The sequence below is a fragment of the Enhydra lutris genome, unplaced genomic scaffold (genome assembly GCF_002288905.1).
Source record: "Enhydra lutris kenyoni isolate GAN:26980312 unplaced genomic scaffold, ASM228890v2 scaffoldscaffold36, whole genome shotgun sequence".
In the NCBI taxonomy this organism is placed as follows: Eukaryota; Metazoa; Chordata; class Mammalia; order Carnivora; family Mustelidae; genus Enhydra; species Enhydra lutris.
The window spans coordinates 10854291-10871063 of record NW_019154120.1 but is presented as its reverse complement, the minus strand read 5'-3'; the positions used below and the strand labels follow the sequence as shown (position 1 = coordinate 10871063).

General features: G+C 34.3%; 1 protein-coding gene and 1 pseudogene across 2 annotated transcripts in view; one reads left to right on the top strand and one right to left on the bottom strand.

Moving 5' to 3' along the window:
• LOC111154252 (cadherin 19) overlaps positions 1-16773 on the bottom strand; it is a 73540-nt gene that overhangs the window by 27307 nt on the left and 29460 nt on the right. Inside the window, exons 7-8 of the mRNA XM_022513753.1 lie at positions 11686-11807; positions 1191-1312 (exon numbers count right to left, since the gene is read on the bottom strand). Coding sequence (XP_022369461.1) covers positions 1191-1312; positions 11686-11807 — 244 coding nt within the window. The remainder of the gene's footprint in view (positions 1-1190; positions 1313-11685; positions 11808-16773) is intronic.
• On the top strand, positions 15382-15770 carry LOC111154220 (annotated as a pseudogene). The gene has a single exon (XR_002641071.1). The product of XR_002641071.1 is annotated as a 60S ribosomal protein L6 pseudogene (transcript).

Below are 16773 nucleotides of genomic sequence, written 5' to 3'. Positions count from 1 at the left end.
ACAGTATGTGCTATGGTGAGTGCTGTGAAGTGTGTAAGACAATTCACAAACCTGTACGATAATTCACAGACCTGGACCGCTGAAGCAAATATATTATATGTTAATAACATTTTAAAAAATTTAAAAAAAGCAAATTAAAAAATGCCTATTTCTTACCATATTAAATATTTGAAAATGAAGCAAAATGTTGGCTACTATTATTTACTGGCATAAAATTAGAAGTTCCATTTTTGTGAAATCCAAATTGTTTTCACCTAGCTTCATTGAAAAATTCAAATCTATTGAGAATAATTTATATCATAGTAAGTATATATTTCTATATATACATATATACACACATACATACACACATTCAGTATTCTGAAACCTGTCTATATATCTTTAAAAATGTTTTATGACATTGAATAGGCTTCTATGATTTCAAATGATGCCTAAGAAAAATTTTCATTTACTGGAACTGAAAACAAAGAACCATCTACTTTAAGCTTTACATTTTGCAGATGAAAAAAGTGAGTTCCACAAGAGAAAATGTGTGAAATAAATTGTGAAGTGAAAATAAAGAAAGAAAGAGAAAGAACGAGAAGGAAAGAGAAAGGAAGGAAGGAAGGAAGGAAGAAGGAAGGGAGGGAAGGAAGGAAGGAAGAAAGGAAAAAATTAAGTGAAGTAATGCTGGTGTGTTTCAAAATAAGTCTGCTCTCTATTCTTTACATATCTAGTAACTCATGTGACATTAGGTTTCTTTTGTGTCGAGGTGTCTGGTACAGTAGTTAGCTACACAAAGAATTCCAGCTCGCTCTCTTCATGTTTATGTTTATGTATCATGTTTCTTTATGCTATGATGAATAAAAATATAAAAAGTAATTGAAATGTGATTACCTATTCTATAGAATTACCCAAAAAAGGACTTTTCTTTATTGTATTGACAAAGAATAAATGATTCACTGTGAATCCCCAATGTTAGCAGATTTTTCAAACATCTGAAGAATTTGAAAGTAGAAAGCTTGAAGCTTACATTTTATTTTTTTAAAAAGACATTTAAATTATACAGAGCTCACAACATAAAAACAGTAATTGATATAGGTAAAATAAGATTATTTTTATCGTTTCAAAATGGGAGGGATGGTAGCAAAAGTTATTAAATATAATATATGGCAATGTTTAGACATTAGCAATTTATTGCCCGTCCTTACCTGACCAGAGCCTGCATTTTCACAAACATATGTGTCATAGTATTCAGAGAACTCAGGAGCATGATCATTAATATTAAGAACTTGCACATACACAGGAACTGCAGAAGTTTGTTGCACATTGTCTGCAAATTGAATAAACAGAATGAAAATAAAGAATGTTAATGCTATCTTTAGGGGGACAGAAGGTCATGAAAATTGCAGTAGACACTGGGTGGCATATTTCTAATTTCCTTGAATAAAGGCTACCTGAGCATAGACTCTTTATCAATCATATATTTATCAAGAATACAGCCTAGGAAAAAATGTTCTCGACACATTCAACTCAGCCAATACCTACCAAGTGCCTTTTCCTTGCCAGAGACTATAGATAGAGCTGATGAGGAAAAATAATGAAAAAGATGGTCAGGTTTAGGGACACCTTCCTAAAATCCAGCAACTGTTGAATATACGTATATTAATGCATTTAATTCATTTAATAATGAATTACCACGCTCCCTAGCTTTACTGATAAAACCACCGTAAATTTAGTTCCACAAATTACAGACAAATGGCTGGTCTAAGGTCATAGCTGAAGTAGAAAGGGCAGTTTAAGAAGCCAGCAACAAGTGCTCTTAACAATGGCACTGTTTGGTACAATTTTTAAAAACAAAAACAGACAGAGAATAAGGATCTAAATAAATTTTAAAATAGAATAAACAAATCCAGGTAAAGTTTTATGTATACATTTAGTTGGGAGGATTTTCTTGTGAGCCAAGAAATAAAGAAACTATGAAGGAATGGGAAGATATGGTTAAATACATTTTAAAATGCTGTCCTCGGCCCACCCCCACCCCCACCCCAAAAAAACAAATAAAAAAAGCCACAAAAACAACAAGACACCAGCGAACTGGAAAAATGTTTGCATCAGAAGATGCAATTTTAATAGCTCTAATTTACAAATTCTGACAGTTGATATCAAAAAAAAAAAAAGCAATTTGGGGAAATAATCACAAACTAGAAATTCATGGATGAGAAAATTCAAATGATCCATGCCAGTTTTTCAACTTCGTCACTACTGATAATTCTTTGTCTCAGGGGGCTCTCCTCTGCACTGTACAGTGCTTAGCAGCATCCCTGACTTCCAGGAACTCAGTGCCAACAGCACTCCCCACGCTTGTGACCATCAAAATGGGCTTCAGACATTGTCAAAGGTATCAGGAGGCAAAACCGTCCCCATCTGCTCTTTCATAATATTCTTTCATAATATTCACACACACTCTGGCTCACAGAAGGGCAGGTAATGATGACTTAGTTTGTGGGTTCCGTGTTAAATACAGTGGAGCACAGTGATTATGGAGCACTGAGAAATAGTAGGGATGTAAATCTTTTCTGGAACTTAATCTGGCAGTAGATGGTAAGAGATAAGCTACACTTATCTTTGACCCCGGAATTCCTTTGGGAAATCTATGCTACAGTCCAAGGCACTAGTATATTCAAAGAGTATGTGATCCAACTTATTTATTCCAGAATTTTTTTTCATCTCAAATAACTGAAAATAACCCAAATGCATATCAAAAGGGAAATGAGAAATAAATTACAATCTCACTGTGAAACTGTGTGCGCTTATTAAAAATGAATGAGCTAATGTAATAAACGCATGAATACAGTGAGCTTTAAAAATAGATTTTAATCTTGATCCTCAATTTGACAAAAATGCTTAACCACTGTCTCAGCTGCCTCTCTGCAAACTGGAAAAGATACTAGTAACTAACCTTATAAGAGCTGTTAAAAAGATTCAATTAATTGAAACATATAAAGCATTTATAAGATTACTTAGGATATACATAAGTAATAAATGTTAAATATTATTATTTTATATATCTACTAATCAGCAGTGATAATACATGGCATTTTGCGAAATGATAAAGAAAGCAAGTTTCTGCTATTGTGTATTTGCATATCATTATTTTAAATGTTTTTTTTTAATTTCAAAAAATGCTGTGGGAAGGTACATACAATTAAAGAGTGAGAAGAAGGTTTCTTTGTTGTTTTAATGTTTTTATTTATAATATCCTCTTCTTATGTTATTGCAAAAGCATTATATTTGCAATTGTAATTTGTATGGGCAAATACATTTAAAAAAAAAAGGCTTAATTCTCCCTTTTGAAAGCAAGGAAAAGATTTTCCCTCTTTCCTCTTCTTAAAGCATTTACTTTAGAAAACTTGTAATTTAAGTTCTCTCTCTCTCTCTCTCTCTCTTTTAAATGTATGTAAACCCTTTAAAAGCTGAATAAATGTCTTGCCAACTTCACAACACAGGCTTGTCTTTCTCAAGTACGGAAGCCAACTCTATGAAATATAATTATCAAGGAAAATAACACTCCTTTCTCCTAATTTCTGTTGGAGCCTCATTTCAGCAAAGCCTTTGACCGACGCTCAAAACCACCTCTTGTCATAAAGGTCTGAGAAATTTAGTTTTCCTTTGGATAAAGCCAGTTAGTAAAAACAGATAGTCATGTCATCTACCTAGTAAACATAGAGTGAACTATGTGCGACACACGGTGTGAAGTCTTCCTACTTGAAGGCCAGTAGTGGGTTATGTGGAGAACATGACACTTGATTCTACAATAAGGTGAAATTTCTTTCTGACTTGGAAATCTCAGTAGTTGCTGTAATGCACCATCAAATTCTGTTTGAATGCTTTTCAATTATAAAACTGTTTTCTCTCTATTCCACTATTATGGAGTTGTTTTCTGGGATGGGATGATCTTGTTTGTAACTATTTTTCCAACAAATAACAGTTGCAATTATGACAGAAATTATAATTTCCAGTTAACTAAAAATTATAATTTGCAAGGTTTATTACATACCAAAAAATCTAGCTCTTAGTTTTTATCATCTTAAGACTTATCATAAGAATTATCATCTTGAGACTCTTCTCTATTGTGTTACGCTCAGGATAAAAATAGATAAAAAAAAATTAAGATATAGCAATTTCCAGAGATTACAAGATAGAATTATTCAGAAATTAAGGCTCATATATTTTTTGGCTTAAGCATATACCCAAGAACAACTTTTTGCTTAAGTAAGTAAAGCAAAAAAAGTATTTCACACACAAATAATTTAAAAAAAAAGAATAAGAAATTTATTTAAAGTTTTTATATTTTTTTACCTGGAAATTCTGTTTAAATTTAAGTTTAAATTAAAATTGTTATGGCTGTATAAAACATACGTATGTTTCACAGCTTCATTTAAAAGTGGTTGGTAGCTTTATTCACTTAGGTGGCATGCTGATAAATAGGTTGGTGTTTAATTTGGGAAGGTTTCAAGGAAAGAGACTGAGTACAATGAACTTTATTTCCTGGGGAGACAAAAGTTAAAATGGAACATCTCTTTTCTATAATCAGCATAACTGTTCCACCGTAAGTTTCAAGTTATTCACCTTGTGCAGCAAATGTTTGTAATAATTTTTGTGATTCCCAGTTTTATACCAGTCAGGTTGTTTTGTCCATATCGCTATTGAAACTTCTATGGTCAAAAAATTATTTTTTTAAAGATTTGTTTATTTATTTTAGGGAGAGAGAAAGAGAGAGCGTGAGCCAGGAGAGGGGCAAAAGGAGAGACACTCAAGCAGACTTGCTGCTGAGCACGAAGCCCAACTTGGGGCTTGATCCCACAACCCTGGGATCATAACGTGACCCAAAACCTAGAGTCAGATGCTTAACCAACTGAGCCACCCAGGCATTTCTCAATTATTTTTGATATTGATACCCCATTAATAAGAAATTGGCACATACAAATATTTTCTCCAAAACTGTTCTAAAATAAGTTCAAATGATGTGGAACAAGAAAAAAATTTCATAGAGAGGAAAAGTACATAAAAATTGGTTACTTGGTGTTACAAAAGTTTCTTCAAGCAAATTTTTCTTAAAATGAAACAAAAAATTCAAAAAGTCTTCAAAGATGAGTTAAATATACACTAATTTTGTAGCTTTCTGAAAATGTTTATCTAATTATATTTTACTTTGGAATTTCAGTCCCAGTGCTGTAACTTTTCAGCTTTATAATAAAAATAACAATGGGAATATCATTTTTTATCTAAAAGTATTATTTTTTATTCTAAGAAAACTGATTTAAAATGCCAGGAGCAGAACAGCATGAACTGTATAATTCTTGTACTTGATAACATTTCTAATCACTTATTTCTGAAACAGTGATTAACTTCTAAGTATTAAATTCTGTGTAAAATAAATGTATTCAGTTTATATTCCATGTGCCTTTCATAGGCATTTATAAGTTTGTTTTCCTTGACTGAATTTTTAATCTTCTTTTATTTATAAATTATTATTATTATTTTACAGACTTATTTATTTGAGAGAGAATGAGAGTGGCACATGTGAGCACGGGCCAGCGGTGGGTGGCAGAGGGAGTGAGAGAGAGGGATCTCCAGCAGAATCCCTGCTGAATGAGGAACTCCATGCGGGGCTGGATTCCTGGACCTTGAGATCATGACCTGAGCCAAAAACCTGGAGCCAGATACTCAACTGACTATACCACCCAGGCGACCCTAACTTATTGTTTCTAAATGTTTACATGTGTTTTATTTTGCTATCTTCCAATATAAAACAATTATTATAATAAAAATATGTTCTGACTTTAATGTTTCAAGAAAAAATTTATTTTAAAAAACGTGTCTTTTTTAAAGATTTTTATTTATTAGAGAGAGAGAGAGAGAGAGCGAGCATGCATGTGCACATCCACAGGCGTGCATATATGTGTTGGGGGAGATGCAGAGGGACAGAATTTTGAGCACAAACTCCCCACTGAGTGTGAGTTCCAGTCAGGGCTCGATTCCATGACCTATGAGATCATGACCTGAGCCAAAATCACAGGTCAGATGCTTAACCGACTGAGCCACCCAGGTGCACCCCCCAAAAACATAGTTTTAACATAATTTTGCACAATAGGACACTGTTCTTCAAAATCCATTAAAAAAAGTAATCCTCTCCCAAACTCCTCTTCAATGACTATAACATCACCTGCCACACATACTTTCATCAAGTGAATATGGAGGAAGCAACAGCAGCGAATGCCATGAGCTCACCTCAGAGCACAGTCAGAACATGTATCAGAGGGGAATTTAGCTAACATACTTAGATTATCACCTGTTTGGCCCTGAGGAGGTCATACAACATGAACTGATTTAAACCTTAAGAGTCACTAAATAAAATAATTTTGTAATTAAACCTTATTTTTTAAGACTAAAAATAAAAGAGAGTTTGACTTCTTCTTTGCCAATTTGAATACCTTTTATTTCTTTTTGTTGCCTGATTGCTGTTGCTAGGACTTCTAGTACTATGTTGAACAATAGTGGCGAGAGTGGACATCCTTGTTGTGTTCCTGATCTCAAAGGAAAGGCTGTCAGTTTTTCCCCACTGAGGATGATATTCACTGTGGGTTTTTCATAGACAGATTTTATGAAGTTGAAGAATGTTCCCTCTATCCCTATACTTTGAATCGTTTTAATCAGGAACAGATGCTGTACTTGTCAAATGCTTTTTCTGAAGATGACGTGATACTTTATATGGAAAACCCAAAATACTCCACCCTCAAACTACTAGAACTCATACAGCAAGTCAGTAATGTGGCAGGATACAAAATCAATATATAGAAATCAGTTGCTTTCTTACACACTAACAATGAAAATATAGAAAGGGAAATTAGAGAATTGATTCCATTCACTATAGCACAAGAACCATAAAATGCCTGGGAATAAACCCAACCAAAGAGGTAAAGGATCTGTACTAGAGGAACTACAGAACACTCATGAAAGAAACTGAAGAAGAAACAAAAAGATGGAAGACCATTCCATGCTCATGGATTGGAAGAATAAACATTGTTAAAATGTCTACACTGCCTAGAGCCATCTATACTTTCAATGCCATCCTGATCAAAATTCCACCAGCATTTTTCAAAGAGCTGGAACAAACAATCCTAAAATTTGTATGGAACTAGAAGAGACCAGGAATTGCTAAGGAAATGTTGAAAAAGAGAAACAAAACTGGGGGCATCATGTTGCCTGATTTCAAGCTTTACTACAAAGCTGTGATCACCAAGACAGTATGGTATTGACACAACAACAGACATATAGACCAGTGGAGCAGAGTAGAGAGCCCAGATGTGGACCCTCAACTTTATGGTAAAATAATCTTCAACAAAGCAGAAAAAAATATACAGTGGAAAAAAGACAGTCTCTTCAATAAATGGTGCTGGAAAAATTGAACAGCTATGTGTAGAAGAATGAAACTCTACCATTGTCTTAAACCATACACAAAGATAAACTCAAAATGGAGAAAAGTCCTCAACATGAGGCAGGAATCTATCAAAATCCTAGAGGAGAACATAAAAGTAACCTCTTTGACATCAGCCACAGCAACTTTTTTCAAGATATGTCTCCAAAGGCAAAGGAAACAAAAGCAAAAATGAACTTTTGGGACTTCATCAAGATCAAAAGCTTCTGCACAGTAAAGGAAACAGTCAACAAAACAAAGAGGCAACCCACAGAATGGGAGAAGATATTCACAAATGACAGTACAGACAAAGGGCTGATATCCAAGATCTATAAAGAACTCCTCAAACACAACACACACAAAACAGATAATCACGTCAAAAAATGGGCAGAAGACATGAACAGACACTTCTCCAAAAGAGACATACAAACGGCTAACAGACACATGAAAAAATGTTCATCATCATTAACCATCAGGTAGATTCAAGTCAAAACCACATTGAGATACCATCTTACACCAGTTAGAATGGCCAAAATTAACAAGACAGTGAACAACAAGTGTTGGAGAGGATGTGGACAAAGGGGAAGCCTCTTACACTGCTGGTGGGAATGCAAGTTGGTGCAGCCACTTTGGAAAACAGTGTGAAGATTCCTTAAGAAATTGAAAATAGAGCTACCCTATGACCCGGCAATTGCACTACTGGGTATTTACCCCAAAGATACAGATGTAGTGAAAAGAAGGGCTATCTGTACCCCAATGTTCATAGCAGCAATGGCCACATTTCCCAAACTGTGGAAAGAGCCAAGATGACCTTCAGCAGATGAAGGGATAAAGAAGATGTGGTCCATATATACAATGGAGTGTTATGCCTCCATCACGAAGGATGAATACCCAACTTTTGTATCAACATGGATGGGAGTAGAAGAGATTATGCTGAGTGAAATATGTCAAACAGAGAGAGTCAATTATCATACGGTTTCACTTCCTTGTGGAGCATAAGGAATAATGCGGAAGACATTTGGAGATGGAGAGGAGCAGTGAGTTGGGGGAAACTGGAGGGGGAGACAAACCATGAGAGACTGTGGACTCTGAGAAACAAACTGAGGGTTTTGGAGGGGAGGGTGGTGGGGGTTTGGGCGAGCCTGTGGTGGGTATTATAGAGGGCACGTATTGTATGGAGCACTGGGTGTGGTGCATAAACAATGAATATTGGAACACTGAAAAAATAAAATAGAATAAAAATTTTTAAAAAAGAGTAAAAATAGAAAGCAAGTGTAATTTCTCACATTCTCAGTAAGAAACACTGTGGCATAGCACGGCATAGGATTAAGACGGGCTTTAGAATCAGATATAACCTTGATCAATCTCTCGCTTCATTATTTAGGAGCTGGGCAAATAAGCTGTGTAAGTTTCAGATCCATCTTCTCTGAAACAGGAATACTGTTTGCTTCAGATTTTTATTAAGACCTATAAAAATGCTACTAACCGTAGAATATTACACAAAGTATATATGCAGATATATACCTTTATAAACATATATATATTTATTTGCAATACAAGTATCTATTTAATAAAATATAATTCCTCAAGACTCACCAATACTCACAACACAGTGTAAAAGATGTATTTTATAAACAAATACCTAAACATACAAGAATTGACAAAGGTAGAATTTTTTTCCTTGTGAATCACAAAAGGTACCTAGTTTTTATTGTCATCGTTGTATTTTTATTTTCCTTAATATATAAATCATTATAATATCTATGGTCTTTAGTGCAAGCTTATGTAATAAGTAATATTGTAAACTACGAATTGAAACAGTTCTATTTCCTGAATACTATATGCTTGCACACGCACTCACATAAATAAACACGTTACAGAGAACACTTGGAGCCACTGTTTTCCTTAATAAGGTGAAACTGGTAAGGAGCAATAGTTTAGTAAGAACTCAAGTCTCACTGAATCTTTGGGTAGCACCTCTGAACACAGCATGTAGTGAGATAATTAAGTTGATTAGAGAATACATTTTGTAGTATATATGCAAATATAGATACATATGTCAAATTAATAATTTGGGGGGATAGCAGCTATCTTGCGACCCAGAGATTTGTGTGACTGTTTTTATTTCATTTGTGATGTTACATTTACCTCCACTGTATTAAAAAGAGGGCAGGGCAACACAAAGATACTTCAAACAATGTCTCTCCAGAGATATCCATGACATCTTTTTGATAAAAAGTAATCATGTGATTAATGGGATTTGGGTATAACTGGCTTATCTTACAAACTTTTCATATCAATCAATCATTCATCCTTTTTTGTATTCATTCATAAAATATTAGGATTTTTTTGTCTCAGAATACACATAATACATTTTACAGATTTTGCTTCCTAATAATGCATATGGTAGCCTTTCTAATTTAACAAAAAGTAAATGATATATTCTTACATAATATCCCCCTTGTACATAAAGTAAACTTACATATGTATATAAAATGAATATAAAAATGTTTATATGCATTTATTAAACATGCTTTTGTAATAGCTGAAAAACCATTTTATAGAGAAACACATTTTCAAAGATGTCCACCCTTCCCTTGAACTGATTCGAATTCCTTTTTCTCAACAGTTTTGTCAATAGTGATATTATAAATAATTTGTTCTCAGAAAACCCAATGAATAAAAGCTTCTTGCCTTTAGAATAAGCATCTTTGTGTTTTCTGACACCAAGAGCCTTGGCATTTCTTCTGTTGCAGCAGACGTTTATTCCCTGTAACACTGCTCCTCAGTCTTTGTTGTTAAGTTAAATGGAAAATTCAAACCCAGATTTAGGCCTCCTGCAGTGTTTCCATAGAGTCATTCAAGGCGTGACAAAAAAAAAATATGCAAGAAATGCTTTCCAGTCTACCATATCCCCAGCCACCACTCAACACTAAGGAATAAGATATATGTATAAAGGTTTAAAAAAAAGCCAGAAAAGTAAACAAGATTATTAAAATGTACACAAAATCAGTTCTAAAGGATGCATTCTGGAACATTTCATATTCACAAATTTAATTATCTACTGAACTATAATAACGATCAGTTAAATAAAGGGGGATGATCCTGATAAGCTTTTATACTGTGTTATACCTATTCTTTTGAGATCAAATTAATTAACATGGTTGACTTAATACCAAATTGATTGATAATTTTGGAGACACTATCCAAGTAGTAAATTAGGATGATTTTATCTAGTTTTTACAACCTGAAAATGGAATCACCTCCCTATCTCTGAAACAAAAACCAAAATCAAAAAATGAAAACGAAAATAAAAACACACAACAACTGGTCCCCGCTGATTACTGAAGAAGTGATCATTAGCACAGCTTCCACTATTAGCTTAATTTGAAAATGTCTGACTGTGATTTACCAATGAATGTTTGTTGTTTGAATCCTTCATATTCTTTCCCATAATTTCATTGAAATGTGATTATTTTTAAGTGCCTAAAGTTTTAAAAGGCTGTGCTGGAGTGTTATCCTGTCCCTAATGTCCAAGATTGTAGTTAACATGTTGTTCCAGAAATAGAACAAGGCACAGGCATTCTGTGTTTTATTTCTAGAATAGTCCTCTCGTGAACTAATACAGTCAGTCTAAACTGATTATAGTTAAATGGTATGATATTACTAGTCAATTTTAAATTACTTTAAATTTAAAATTTTAATTCTCACCATTAGGTTTATTATTCCTTGGATGGCAGTAAAAGAATGCATAACATCAATTAAACATTTCTCTAAATTAGAAAAATTTTCTCTAAGGGACAGATTCCTATGAAATAAGTATTATAATTTCTTTCCACCTATATGTATTTTTTAAAGGTCAATTTTTTTTGGGGGGTAATGTATATAAGACTTTCTTTTTTCATTAAAATCATAACTTAAATGAGAACCCATTAATATCTGTTAAATATATCTCAGTTAAATATATCTTGCAAAATTTATGTTTAATTTGTCATAATAAAAAGTCTTAAAATATGTAGTGGTAAGTGTAGAAATAAGCTATAACAGGAATGAACAGACATTGGTTTATAAAATAATAAAATAAAATACACATATATGAATTGACATATATATCATTTAACTCCAATTCCAACAAATTTTAAGCTAGCTTCTTCCTCTACGTTTGGAGATTATTGAATGGTTTAAATATATGCTGAACCAATGTGTGGTCCTAAATGAGTACTTACATTTTTCTGTGGCTGTAATACTTAGGTTGTACCAAGCACTAATCTCTCGATCAAGAGGGTTAGTTGTGACGATTGTGCCATTGTCATCAATACTGAACACTTTGCTTCTGGTCATAGAATACCTGCACACACGCACACACACGCACACACACACACACACACACACACACGCACAGAAAAAAAAGTTTCACTTAATTTTATTATTTTATCTGTATAATTGTGATATGTAAAACCTTTTAGAGGCAATTAGACAAATTAAAATGCATGCTCCATATAGCAAATGTAATGCTGAACATTTTTTTAGAAAGGTACATGCATATATTTAAGATTCAACTCAGTGAGGATGAAAAAGAAAAAAAAAACTACACGAAAATGGTCTCAGATTTAAACTGATGCGTGCCAAATCTGAACACAGGTAATTCACTCTCAATCCCAAAACAAAATTTGAGTAAGTGAATGATTTAGCTAAAAAGAAATGGTACAATGTCATTTGCAAAATTAAGAGAAGTACAAATGACTACTGGTAAAAATTACTGCCTGTTAACTTTTTTTTTCCCCTTTGAAGCAACACAAAGCATATCCTCACCCTAAACTGCTGAGTCTCTTTCCCAGACCATTCGATGCTGCTCAATCTGTGTGTTAGACTATAATTACCTGATTGCTGATATATGAGAAATGTTTGATTTTGTTTGTTTAAAGAAAACGCTTTGATAATATTTGATAAAAATGAGATGTGTGTGTGTGTGTGTGTGTGTGTGTGTGTGTGTGTGTGCATCCCCCGAAAGTAATGATACTAGATGGAATATGCTGTTAGAGCATTCATGGAAAGAAGCCAGATAATAGAATTCCCTCGTGCAAAAGCCTGGAAAACGATCTCAAACTCCACAATGAAAGGAGCCTTTGAAGTACTCAGCATGTCTTATCTGCTTGCAAATGATTAATAATAAAAATTAAAGAAGAGTAATAACTTGGGTTCAATGATGACTTCCCATTGCACGTATATTCCTGAAGACTTTGATGAGACATCAATGAGTTTTGCCATAATTATGTGGCAAGAGATGAGAATATTTTAATCTTGAATTGACAGGCCTCTAAAAATATCACACTGATTTGTAGACTGGTGTTCAGGGGAGAATTAAAATAGAAATTGCAGAGAATTAACCTTTAAGGAATTTGGTTTTACCTCTACTCCATTTTAAAACTTTATAAGCAATTTACTGACATATCCACAAATGGTCACATTTCCTACTTAAGAGATTTGTTGACAGAGAGCAATAATAGTTTAACGGTTAATATTTTGTATTGAACATCTAGAATATCCTGTTTCTATAATAAACCATTCTAAATAAAGCCAATCAAATGTTTGACATAATTTTCAAATAAAAGTTTTTAAAATCATGACTTCATCATCAGTAACATTTTAAGTAATAGTCAACATACCCCATTAGGAAAGATGTGCGCAACACATTTTAGAAAGAGCTTGAGCTAAAAAGCTTAAAATGTGAAGTTTTGATGTTTGGTTCATTGTAGAATTCCTTTTCACGGAACTCTTCATTCCTATAGAATGCTGAATGAATACCGTGTGACTGTGACACTGTTTCCCTTTGCCAACAGCTCTTGCCTGAATGACAAACAAAGGATCTGCCTATGCTTCTTCAGACGCCTGTGCCTCTTGTTCTTAATCCTCGTGTGCCTCTACACAAGGACTGTTCCCACTTCACAGACAAAGCAACTGAGACGCATAAAAGCCAGCCCATTTACAAAAGCTGGATTTTTCCAAGCAGGCTGCAGATCCCCTGGGTGTTTCAAGGATGTTTAAGTGCTTCCATTAGAACACAGATGAAAGATGTTTAAAGACAGCCTCTTCCACAGGAGAACACTCCTGACATTCCTGAACACCCACAAAGCTCTCCCTGTTTCTCACATGCATGACTACTCAGGTTATTTATCTTTTTATATGAATGTTGACAGAATTTCAAGGAATTGGTCTGAATCCATTGGCTTGGAGTCGTTCATAGTATTTCCCTATAATATTGTTTAATGTGTATGGGATTAAAATTTATGTTCCTTCTTTCATTTCTGATAACGTTAATTTTTGTCCATTCTTTTTCCCCCCTTTGGTTGTTTTGCTAAAGACTGATCAATTTCAGGTCTAATTATTGCATCCTTTCTTCATACCTGCACCCCATTTTTCTTAAACATTTACCACAAAGTTTGTAATTCATACCAAAGCATATTTTCTCATGCTTTTCTGCACTTAACAGTGACATCAATGGCAAGAATAATTTGTTAAGCTGGTTTATCTCATCGAAGACTCGCTGAAACTAAGCCTGAGAATCTCCACACTTCAGAGAAATATCAGATAGTTCTTACATGGAAGGAAAAACTAAGTAATGTGAGTTATCTGAATTATGTATAAGGTAATTTGTTTACTATGTGCTAATTTATTTCCCCCAAACAGGGAATATCCCTGAAGGCAAAGTAAAATGCCCTTTATTTTATTTTTATTTTTATTTTTTTAAAGATTTTATTTATTTATTTGACAGAGAGAGATCACAAGTAGAGAGGCAGGCAGAGAGAGGGAGGGAAGCAGGCTCCCTGCTGAGCAGAGAGCCCGATGCGGGACTCGATCCCAGGACCCTGAGATCATGACCTGAGCCGAAGGCAGCGGCTTAAACCACTGAGCCACCCAGGCGCCCCCGTAAAATGCCCTTTAATTTCCTTTGGTTTCCATATGTTTTGCCATGTAATGAGTATTAAGGGAGATGTACCACATTAAAACCCAAATTGAAATCATTTAGCGTTTGATTTTCAAACATTTTTTTTGATCTTTTGCTTCCAAAACAAAAAAACAAAAACAAAAACAAACAAACAAAAAAACCTGGGGCGGGTGTACCTACTAAAATATGTTCAAGTAGCTATTTTCATCCTAACAAACGTATGAAAAGCAGTCTTAATGAAAAGGCAACTCTAAATGAAACAATGTCCATAAAAGACATTAAAAAATATTGTTTTGATAAGCACTAACAAAACATTTTAATGTAATTAATTTCAGTATAAATGTAAAAATTGTTAGCTAAAATATTCTTGGTAGAAAATAAAGTAGGGGCGCCTGGGTGGCTCAGTCAGTTAATCATCTGCCTTCTACTCGGGTCATGATCCCAGGGTCCTGAGATTGGGCCCCAAATCAGGCTCCTTCCTCACTGGGGAGCCTGCTTCTCCCATTCCCTCTCCCTCTGCCCTTCCTCCTACCCCAGTTTGTGCTCTCTCTCTCCCTAATAAATAAAATCTTTTTAAAGAATAAAGAAGGAAAAGAAAGTAAGTAACCACCAACAGTGATAATATAAAACACATAACCCCAGTTAATATTTGGGTGTGGCTCACTTATTTGACTCATAGAGAGGAAATATTTTACTTATAGTAAACTTGTAAGTCAAGTAATTTTGTATTATTTTTAAATCACACCATATTTTTAGCTATGTTCATAGGCATCACTGTCAAGCACTGATCATCTATGACCTTAATTATACCACTATGACTAGATATTTAAATTGTTTCTAACACTTAATTGTTATAAATGATAATTAATAAACATCTTAATCCTTAAAGCATTTTTTTAGAATTATGTATTCTTTAGTATTCTCAAAAGAACAATACACAGGTGAATAGATATACTAATTTAAAAAATCTTGCTTGCTACTTGTAACTGGACCTCTGTCCCTCAATCGAGTTCCTCTGCGTAGAACACACCAAAAATTCGTCATTGCCACTTCTACCAAAATTGATATCAGCAGCGTGAAAATCCCCAAACATCTCACTGATGCTTATTTCAAGAAGAAGAAGTTGCGTAAGCCCAGACACCAGGAGGGTGAGATCTTCGACACCGAGAAAGAGAAATACGAGATTACAGAGCAGCGCAAGGTTGATCAGAAAGCTGTGGACTCACAAATTCTGCCAAAAATCAAGGCTGTTCCTCAGCTTCAGGGCTACCTCCGCTCTGTGTTTTCTCTCACAAATGGAGTTTACCCTCACAAATTGGTGTTCTAAATTTCTTACAAAGAACCTAATTAAATAACTGATCAATTAAAAAAAAAAATCTAAAATCTAAAAAATAGAAATGGAAGGAAAACTTCCAAACTCATTTTATGAGGCCAGCATCACCTTGATCCTAAAACCAGACAAGGATCCCATCAAGAAAGAGAACTACAGACCAATATCCTTGATGAACACAGATGCAAAAATTCTCGCCAAAATACTAGCCAATAGGATTCAACAGTACATTAAAAGGATTATTCACCACGACCAAGTGGGATTTATTCCAGGGCTGCAAGGTTGGTTCAACATCCGCAAATCAATCAATGTGATACAACACATTAATAAAAGAAAGAACAAGAACCATATGATACTCTCCATAGATGCTGAAAAAGCATTTGACAAAGTACAGCATCCCTTCCTGATCAAAACTCTTCAAAGTGTAGGGATAGAGGGCACATACCTCAATATCATCAAAGCCATCTATGAAAAACCCACTGCAAATATCATTCTCAATGGAGAAAAACTGAAAGCTTTTCCGCTAAGGTCAGGAACACGGCAGGGATGTCCGTTATCACCACTGCTATTCAACATAGTACTAGAAGTCCTAGCCTCAGCAATCAGACAACAAAAGGAAATTAAAGGCATCCAAATTGGCAAAGAAGAAGTCAAACTATCACTCTTTGCAGATGATATGATACTATATGTGGAAAACCCAAAAGACTCCACTCCAAAACTGCTAGAACTTGTACAGGAATTCAGTAAAGTGTCAGGATATAAAATCAATGCACAGAAATCAGTTGCATTTCTCTACACCAACAACAAGACAGAAGAAAGAGAAATTAAGGAGTCCATCCCATTTACAATTGCACCCAAAACTATAAGATACCTAGGAATAAACCTAACCAAAGAGACTAAGAATCTATACACAGAAAACTATAAAGTACTCATGAAAGAAATTGAGGAAGACACAAAGAAATGGAAAAATGTTCCATGCTCCTGGATTGGAAGAATAAATATTGTGAAAATGTCTATGCTACCTAAAGCAATCTACAC